General features: G+C 39.1%; 1 protein-coding gene across 1 annotated transcript; it reads right to left on the reverse strand.

Annotated features, from left to right (window-relative positions):
• Window positions 1-3,056: 3,056 nt before the first annotated feature.
• LOC137624917 (uncharacterized abhydrolase domain-containing protein DDB_G0269086-like) lies at window positions 3,057-6,971 on the reverse strand. The gene is made up of 2 exons (XM_068355850.1): window positions 4,378-6,971; window positions 3,057-3,850 (listed from the first exon to the last, which is right to left on the reverse strand). The coding sequence occupies exons 1-2, from the start codon at window positions 5,243-5,245 to the stop codon at window positions 3,837-3,839; spliced, it is 882 nt and encodes a 293-aa protein (XP_068211951.1). The 5' UTR covers window positions 5,246-6,971; the 3' UTR covers window positions 3,057-3,836.
• Window positions 6,972-10,737: the final 3,766 nt, after the last annotated feature.

Below are 10,737 nucleotides of genomic sequence, written 5' to 3' on the forward strand. Positions count from 1 at the left end.
TGGACTTCCAAATTCACTTGTTTCTTATTACGAGTGTATAAGATTATTGATTATGATCAAATGTATCTTCTTAAAGCTGGTTGCAGACAACAGAAGCACCAATAGCAGGATAATTGGAGGACAGGAACAATAAACTATGTTATAAACAAAACTTTAATATTACGTTAAACAAAATAATGAAAAAGCACTTCAAAACAACAATAATAAGCAATGCAAAGTGAATGTGTGAGTAAGGTAGATGAATCTCGTGGTGAGAACAATGTATTCTAACAAAACAATAAATTTGGGGTTACCTTATAACATGTAAGGTAAAAAAACAGGGATGATTTACAGCAGGAAGGAGAGTGTAAACAAAAGATAATGAGAAGAATGGAATGAAGATGGCGCTGAAATAAGGTGAAGTATTCACAAAGAAAATGGAAAAATAAACTTTAACAAATCAGATATGTTAGCATATGTACAACATATGGGGATATCACAGTCCCCCCTTGTTTTTGTTTTTTTCCATTTCCCGAGGATCAACCGAGGTTATCCTTGATAATGAGTCTGCCACAATGTTTTCTCGTCCTGATATGGCGATTACTTGGATATTATGTGCAGATAGTATGTATGACCATCTCAAAAGTTTAGGGTTGAGAGTAGTGGACCTATGGAGATGCGACAGAGGAGAGTGGTCGCTGTAGACGTAGATCGTGTCTTGTCCATCAACATAAATCTCGTATCTTTGGATGGTAGCTACGATGGCGAATGGTTCTTTCTCCACTGTGGGCCAATTTAGTTGGGAACCCATAAATCGTCCACTGGAATAAGAGACTGGTAACAGATCAGCTAGTGGGGGCAGGTTTCCTGTTATGGCTGTTATTGGAGCAGGATGCTGTAATAAAATGCCCCCATATCCAAGATCACTAGCGTCTGTTTGGAGATAGAATGGTTTGGTGAGGTTAGGTGCCATTAATATAGGAGGAGATGACAAGTAAGTTTTTAGCTGGTTAAATATTTGATCATGTTGCTGGCTCCAAGAAAAATTTACTTTTGAAGAAGTTAAAGCAAATAGTGGTCCTGTGAACGGTGAGAAATTTGGACTGAACTTAGAGTAATATCCTACCATACCTAGAAATCTTTTTAATTCCTGTTTGGTAGTTGGAACAGGATAAGAAGTTATGGCACTAATATTTGCATCATGGGGTAATACTTTACCACTGCCAACTCGATGACCAAGGTAAGATACCTGACCTTTGCAAAAATTACTTTTTGCTAAGTTGATCGTTAATCCATGTTGTTTCAACCTTGAGAAAACTTCTTTTATCTTTTGAATATGGTTTACCCAGGTGTCAGAGGCAATAATGATGTCATCTAAATATACAAATACTTTTTCCAAGTCCTGTAAAATTAAAGACATTACTCTTTGGAAGGTGGCAGGTGCGTTGGCTAATCCGAATGGCATTACGTTATAACTAAATAAGCCAAATGGAGTGATAAATGAAGAAATTTCCTTTGCCGTTTCTGTCAATTTAATTTGGTAATAACCCTTCAACAAATCTATTTGGGTTAAGTAGGTCGAATTACTTACTTGGTCAATGATATCTTGTATTCTTGGTAGAGGATACGAATCTTTAATTGTTAAATTATTAATTTTCCTGTAATCGGTACAAAGACGAAATTTACCATTTTTCTTTTCTACCAGGAGACATGGGGAAGCCCATGGTGACGCACTGGGTTCTGCCAATCCTTCTCTTATCAAGTAGTTCACTTCTTCTTTCATGATACCCAATTTCTTCTGTGATGTTCGATAGAAAGCTAGTTTAATGGGTGCAGCACCTGGTTGTAGTTTGATGTCATGATCTAGCATGGTGCATCTGCCTGGTTTATCTGAAGTTATACTAGGAAATTCATGGAATAAAGCTACTAAAGATTTACATTTTGATGCATATAAGGGTTGTAGATAGTCTGATAAGTTTTCCAAGATCTTCGAGTTTTGAGAATCCTGCCAAGATGCAGTTATTGGATCATCTGTAAATTGATCCATAGGACAATCTATGTATGGTAAGGCACTAGTAATCATTACCGTTTTACTTTCAGCTGCTGGAGACAAATAGGCCTTTAAGAGGTTTATGTGGACTAATTGAGTAGACTTACGCTTATCTGGAGTGGCGATTATATAGTTGGTTGGCGAGATACGGTGAGTGATGGTATATGGTCCCTAGTATTTCTCTCGTAGAGGAGAGCCTGCAATCGGATGGTATAGCAGCACTGCATCTCCTACTTTGAAACTTCTGGTTTTAGCCTTTTTATCATAGTTAATCTTCATCTTCTCTTGAGCTGTTATCAAGTTAGTTTTGGCAATGGAGTGAAGATCTGAAAGTTTCCTGTTGAGTTCTGAAATATATTGGGAAATAGGTACCTCATTATCTCCCAACTTCAGGATGCGTTCTTTGACTGAACTGAGGATAGTTCGTGGCCGTCGACCGAAGAGTAGTTCAAAAGGCGACATACCAGTAGACTTGTTTCGAACTCCTCGTATGATGTACATGATCAGTTCCAAATCGCAATCCCACTCGTTACCTGAACTATGGTTGTATTTCCGGAGAAGATTTTTAATGGTCTGGTGAGTGCGTTCTAATGCTCCATTGGTCTGTGGATGGTAAGCTGAGGATGAGACTTGGGTTATATGGTAATCTTTCATAGCTGTTTTAAAAGCATGACTCATGAAATTGGTTCCTTGATCACATTGTAGTTCAGTTGGAAATCCTACAACAGTAAATATGGACACTAGTGACTTTAGGATGTTCTTGGCTGAAATGTTTCTTAAAGGTACTGCAAATGGATAACGGGTAGTTGGGCATAAGGCCGTAAGCAAGTATTCATGTCCCCTTTTTGTCTTAGGCAAAGGGCCTACACAATCTACTATGATCTTACTGAAAGGTTCTTTAGGCACAAGTATAGGTTTTAAGGGTGCAACTGGTACTTTTACATTAGGACTACTTACTTTTTGACATGTTGTACATGTTTTTACGTACTCTTTAATGTCATTCTTCATGTTTGGCCAATAAAAGTCTTGACTGATGCGTTCATATGTTTTAGTGATACCAAGATGAGAGTCAGCAGAGTGAGACAATTCTAGGATCAGAGGTCTTATATCCTTAGGAACAACTACCTGGAATAGATCCTTCCAGGTTTCTAGATGACTGTTCTTGCTGGACCTGAATTTTCTCATTAGTACATTATTATTAATATAAAAATAAGAACACTTGTTGGTATCCTTTGGTTTCACTTGGTTGAAACACTGCTGTAGAGTGACATCTTTCCTTTGTTGATAGCTAAATGAATCAGGCTGGATCTTATATGTACTCATCAACTCGTTGAAATCCATAGGTTCAGAGACTGGCAACGGGTTTGATGATGATTCAGTAGGGGTGTCCTTTTTACTGCTTCGTGTCACTGCTAAGCATTCCTCCTGTACAACATCACCTGGAGATACTGCTATCAAGTTTGTTAAGACAACAGAGTTAGCTATGTCATTACCCAGGATTACATCTACATTCTTGCATGGTAACAGTTCTGAATTTACAGCTACATCAGTAGTTCCAGAGAAATAAGGACAATGAAGGTTTACATTAATGAGAGGCAACATAGACTTACTGGTTAAGTCATTAACTGCAACATACCTGTGAGTTTCACCTTTAGGTCGTATTACTTTAGGAGAGACGATCGTTTGAGAGGATCCAGTGTCTCTGAGTATGGTTACAGGTTTACCATTTATTTTGCCTGAGCAAGTGAAGGGTGCAAACGCTTGGGACTCTTGTGATGCACAATGGAAGGTCTTTTTCTTCTCCACCTTAGGTTTTGGTTCCTTTTTGGGCAGATTCATTTGCTTAGGAGAGAATTGAGGGGGATTAGGTTTTCTCTTTAAGTATGAAGCTGCACAATGTGGATCAGGACATTCTGAAATATGATGTCCTTCTTGTTTGCAGTATGTACAAGTTTCCTTAGGTCTAGTTTCTCTATATGGGGTTTTACCTACTTTATGAATAAGAGCATAGTCATCTGCCTTTAAAGCGGCTTTCTTAGGGTCAGATTCATTCTGCTCTCTTAGATACACATTAATGCTACCTGGTATTTTCCTTAAGAACTCCTCCATTACTATTAAATCTTTCAACTGCTCGAAAGTTTTGACATCTACTTTGTCTACCCACTTCTGAAACTGTTTAATCTTTCCATTCATAAATTCTAAAAAGGTCTGCTGAACTTGCTTCTGACTATTACGAAATATTTGCCTATAACCTTCCGCAGTAATAGAATAAGCATCAAGGATTGCCTGTTTAATTATGAAATAATCATGTTCCTCTAACATAGTGGCACATACAGATAATGCTTTACCTTTAAATGAGTTCCGGATGATCAAATACCATTTGTCCTGAGGCCAATTGAGATTCTTGGCTGTGTCTTCGAACACAGAAAAGTAGTTATCAGGTTCCCGTTCTTCAAATGTGGGCAACAATTTCTGCACCTTGCCCACATCAAAGGGTTCGGGAATTAGCTTACCTTCTTCCTTTTCTTTCAGTCTTATAAATGCCAGATCCCGTTCTGTTACTGTGGCCGCTTCTCTCTCAATCTGCAGCCTAACACGGAGAGCTTTGTTTTTCTGTTCACTTTCTTTTTCTTGTTGCTCCAAAGCAGTTTCCACCTTGATACGTTCTAGGGAAGCAGCAGCAGCAGCCGTGCGCTCAGCAGCAGCGGCTTTCCTCTCTTCTAACTCAGCGGCGGCAGTTGCGGCTCGTTCAGCAGCAGCGGCTCTTTCTCGTTCTGTGGCAGCTTTCTCTCGTTCTACCAGAGTTGCGGCAGTTGCGGCTCTTTCAGCAGCAGCGGCTTTCCTTTCTTCTACCTCAGCGGCGGCAGTTGCGGCTCGTTCAGCAGCAGCGGCTTTCCTTTCTTCTACCTCAGCGGCGGCAGTTGCGGCTTGCAGCTTCATCTTTTCCAACTCCAGCTGCAGACTTAATTTATCCAAGTCACCATTTGGATTGGTAACTGTTAGAGCTCGAACGTCAGCCAGTTCTTCTTCTGGAACAATATCTTCATCTACAAGGAAGTTCAAAATATGACTGAGAATTACACATTTTACGGCAGTTGCGGGAACCTGTACATCATAATGGCGAGCTAGATTCTTTAGGTCAGTTTTTGTGGCAACTGTGAGAGATTCCACATGATCCCGTGGTGATACAATAAATTGTTGCAAGTTGAAAGGCATTTTGAATGTCGCCTGTGGCGCAAGATAAGTACAAATTAGAATAAATATCCAAACTTTACAAGAATAAGTATAAGATCATACGATCGCAAAATAACAATCTTTCGATCACAGAAATACAAAATAGCGATCACAAAATTACAAGATCGAGAGATCACAAAATTACAAAATTATATGATCAGATCACCTTACACAAAAATAGCTTAAATACAAAATTAAGTCTCGCGAAACTTACGATAATACTATAAAACTTTTATTCACAGTTAACGAGTGAACAATTTTTTTTATGCTAGAGATCTTGAGCACGCGGCTAACTACTTCATAATTACTCAAACGACACGCTTAACATCACAAACTTTTACAACAATTTTACCGAATCGGTAAACAAGGCTTTAAAACGCAAAGGTATTTTTTACTTTAAACATACCTAATTAGCACGTTCTAGTTTACATTTCCTTTTAATTTATACCAGCTTAAATACGATAACTTTTCAATGTTACATTTTAATTTATATAAATACTATATTATTCTCGTTATGATAAAGTATCTAGTTAATAGTCAACACCTAGTTTAAAGTAATTGATTATCAGAATAATGCGCAAACTGGACAAAATACGTAGTATGCGCTTAATAGATATAACAGGAGTAATTCAACACAAGTATTTAAATATTCATTTACCGACACGTAAATGTTATTTGTACACCAAAATAGTACTTTTAATACCAAACAACATATAAGTTATTTCCTGACTAGAGATAACGATTGGAATTACGAAAATCTCCGAAATTGGAAATTGGCTAATTTCACTTACGAAATTTATATAACAAAATAAATCACTTCATAATGAAATAGAGATGGAGGAAATTTCACTTATAATGAAACTTAATTTAGTAAATCACATATAATGAAATTTAACTTGATTTCCTGAATATCACTTTTGAATGGCGATTTTAAGAAATGGCAAAATCTTAGGGCTTCAGATTTTTTTTTTATGAGAAATCTCTGGGATACAAGATTTGAGTAGGCGAAACTTTAAAAGCTACCTACTGGGGGCATCTTCAATTAATAAGGGTGGTTTAGAAGCTGGACAATCAGCATACCTAAGTCTTAACTATATTAAGCGTGACTTGTTCCTCTTACAACCAAATGACTACCCAGACATATATTATACATAAATGTCTAATGAGAGGGAGACGAGACATCTACCTTACCTTGGAATTATTACTGTCGTCCTTTATCCTTGGTACGCCACAACACAACACTCGATACTGTTCATAATCACTGGAACTGTTCTTTCACGATTCAATCACTTGATATAAATTTGATGAATCATATCGCACATCAGATCGCACATCAGATCCCGGACAGGCCCCCAACTATTATGTGACGAACCACTGTGCAAACAATTGCCCCTTTACAATGGGCGGTAGTTCTCTTCACACAACAAAATAGAAGTCATATGGTTGGACTTCCAAATTCACTTGTTTCTTATTACGAGTGTATAAGATTATTGATTATGATCAAATGTATCTTCTTAAAGCTGGTTGCAGACAACAGAAGCACCAATAGCAGGATAATTGGAGGACAGGAACAATAAACTATGTTATAAACAAAACTTTAATATTACGTTAAACAAAATAATGAAAAAGCACTTCAAAACAACAATAATAAGCAATGCAAAGTGAATGGGTGAGTAAGGTAGATGAATCTCGTGGTGAGAACAATGTATTCTAACAAAATAATAAATTTGGGGTTACCTTATAACATGTAAGGTAAAAAAACAGGGATGATTTACAGCAGGAAGGAGAGTGTAAACAAAAGATAATGAGAAGAATGGAATGAAGATGGCGCTGAAATAAGGTGAAGTATTCACAAAGAAAATGGAAAAATAAACTTTAACAAATCAGATATGTTAGCATATGTACAACATATGGGGATATCACAATATATATATATATACATATATATATATCTGTATATATATATATATATATATATATATATATATATATATATATATATATATATATATATATATATATGTATATATATATAAATATATATATATATATATATATATATATATATATATATATATATATATATATATATATATATATATATATATATATATATATATATATATATATATATATATATATATATCATATATACATATATATATATATATATATATATATATATATATATATATATATATATATATATATATATATATATATATATATATAAATATATATATATATATATATATATATATATATATATATATATATATATATATATATATATATATATATATATATGTGGATGACTACTAATGGTTGAGGTTGTTGTAAGGGACTTGTCCTTGCTAGGCTCTTGACCTTCGAAAATGGCCTCAGAAGGGATCGCAGTAAGATCGGTGTCGATCTCTATTGATCTCTTCGAGCATTTGATGCGTATCTTCTCCAGACTCCTGACGTATCCTTCAGTTGTGCTCTCAGCACTGGGTCTGTTATTGCTGCGAACTGGAGAGAGCCCAGTACTCTTTCTTGTTGGCGTCTTCAAATCTTGTTGGATTTCAGTAGTCTCTTGACAGAACCCGCAATCTCTCTCATCTTCTTCAGTGGAATGAAGTGGCGGTGTGACTGCAAGTTCCAATGGATCCCAACCATTGAAACTCCTGAGCTGGGGAGAGGCAAGACTTTTTGTGGTTGATCTTGAAACCCGGATGGTCCAGGAACTGGATCACCTTGGTGGCTGCCTGTAGATAAGCAGTCTTGGATGCTGCCCACACCAGCCAGTCGTCCAGGAATGCTGCTGCCTGAATACCTTCTAAGCGTAGCTGTTGTACGACTGTGTTCGCAAGTTTTGTGAATATCCTTGGGGCTATGTTTTGTCCGAACGGCATGGCTGTGAAGACATACTTTGTCTTCTGTAGCTTGAATCCTAGGTAGGAGGAGAGGGGGCGGCTGACTGGAAGGTGCCAGTAAGCATCTGCCAGGTCTATTGAGACTGTGTACGGGGGCCCCTTTCGGTAACAGGGTCCTTATGTTTTGTAAGGCTATCATACGGAACTCGTTGTTCTCGATGAACTTTGAGTTTGTCCGAGTCTTTCTTGGGAACACAAAACAGCCTTCCCTAGAATTTGATGGAGTTTGCTTTCCTTATGACCTTTTTGTTCAAGAGTTCTAAGGTATATGACTTCCAATAAGGGGGTGGAGTGTTGGAAGAATTGAAGAAAGGAAGGTGGAGTTTTGTTCCATTTCTACCTTAGTCCATTCTTGATTAGGCTGTTGGCCCAGGGATCGAAGATCCAACGATCCAGAAAGTGGAAGTCTTCCTCATACCTGGAGCATCTCATTGCTTAGATGATCCGGAGGGTTTGTTTCCCTGACCATGTCCTCCTCTACCCCTTGAGGGGTTTCTTTAGGAACCTCTTCTAGATCCTCTACCTTTTGGGCGGAAGGTAGAGGTGTGCCTCTCAAAGCCTGGGTTAAAGGCTGGTGACTGGGCTACTAACTGCTGAGGCACCATCTGGAATGTGGCTTGCGGCTAGGCAACCATTTGGGGCACTGTAGTCATGGTAACAGTAGGAATTTGCGCAGGTCTATGAGGCACTCGTGGCTTCTTTGTCTTCCTGTTCTTGGGTTGCGGACCAGCGTCAGAGGATGATTTCCTTTTGGAAGACATGCCCCACTTTTGGAGAAGGTTCCTATTCTCATTGGTGACTTTAGCAACCACCTCTTGGACTGCTTCCTTTGGAAAGAGGTCCTTGCCCCAGATACATGAAGTAATCAACTTCCTGGGCGCGTGCTTGACCATTGCATTGGCAAACACGTACTCTCTACAGGCCTTCCTGGCCTTCACGAAAGCGTACATGTCCTTTACCAATGTAGCCATGTGCATCTTAGCTAGGACCGTGTACATATCTGGGGTACTTGAAATGCCTGCACACATCTCCATCCAGTTCTGGAGAGACAGAGAGGCGGCTTGTCTCACTTTTGTCTCCTGTTCTCTTCGTAGAAGAAAGTCCAACAACTTCGGAAGGTTCTCGTTGAACTGCTGTCCTGCGATATCTGGATCTAGTTTCGAGATCGAGAAGGTTAGATGGACCTCGTTCCATTCATTCTCGCCCTTAGGTAGGGCTAGAGTCAATGGTTTACATTCCTCTAGCATAGGGCATGGTTTGCCCGCATCAATTGCTTGATCAAAGACCATGACCTCCTTAAGTTCCGTCTCTTCTTTTGATGCAGGTTCGTTCTTCAACCTGACGAAGCACTCCGGGTAAGCCACAAAGTTCGGTCAGAATTGGAGATCGTCGAGAGTATGGCCCCCATCTTCTCCAAGACGTAGAGTTTCCCATTCATCATGGGCATGAACTCATCATACCTCCAGGGGCTGGTTTCGGGGCATTGAGGTAAGTCAGAGACTTTGGGCCGCTTGTGGGAGCCGCTAAAAGTTGCTGCACGGTGTGCTTCCCTGACTTCCCTTCTCATCTCTTGCTGTTCCTTGTGCATAGTTTCCATCATCATCATCTGGATCTGCACCATGAATGCTTCGCCCTTGGGAAACACCGGGTCTGGTTGATGGGTTGGGGACGAAGAGGTTGACGGCACACGTTGATATGCTGTCACAGACAGTAGAGGGTCTTCCATCTTTGTCGATCTGGATCCTTCTTCCTCCTCGGGTGGCTGGGCCACCTCTTCTTCAGGGTCTTCTTGAAGCAGATCCTTTTCGGTATCCGAGGACACCTCTGATATCCTTTCCTGATGGATTTCCATGCCTTCCAAAGCCTTATTAATATCAGCCTCTATCAACAGTTGTAAGAAGGGACGCTTGACCTGTACCTGAGGCACATCCACGTCGGATGTTGCCTTAGGGAACAGAAGGCTTCTCATTGTTTTGCTTGGTAGGTAAGGTCCCGGAGAGTTCTTCTGGAACCCTCTTACCCACTTTCGAAGCGTTTCCCTCGCAGTATCCCTCGACTCCGTCGTCTTGGGATCACAGAAACCCTCGGACATCAAGGGCGAGCAGACGGTGTAACCCTTCGGGTCCCAATACCTCAAGGTTTCAGTTGCAATGGAGCAGGGGTCATGAGACCTGCACATCTTGTGGCCACAAAAGTCCCTACTTTTGTGGTTGCAGTACATAACTGCACACTTCACCTTGGGCTCCTCCTGTAAGGAAAGAAAGAGTGAAATAAGTATGGGGTAATTTATCATACTGATGAATATATTCACAAGCATTAATAATAATTCTTACTATTATAATTATAGCTTAGGATAGTAAGCTAAAAAGGAAATAGGAAAGACACATATCTGTGTTTCCTGTCCAGGCAATTGCTGTGACCTCCCTCAATATGAATATTTTAAAGTTTCCTTATTATGGAAATACAGAGTGGAATAGCTCTAGTACTTAGAGCTGGAGTCAGTGTATACTAACACTAACTCCCCCACAAGTGAAATATTAATACTGTAGGGTAAATATT

The sequence above is a fragment of the Palaemon carinicauda genome, chromosome 31, assembly GCF_036898095.1.
Source record: "Palaemon carinicauda isolate YSFRI2023 chromosome 31, ASM3689809v2, whole genome shotgun sequence".
In the NCBI taxonomy this organism is placed as follows: Eukaryota; Metazoa; Arthropoda; class Malacostraca; order Decapoda; family Palaemonidae; genus Palaemon; species Palaemon carinicauda.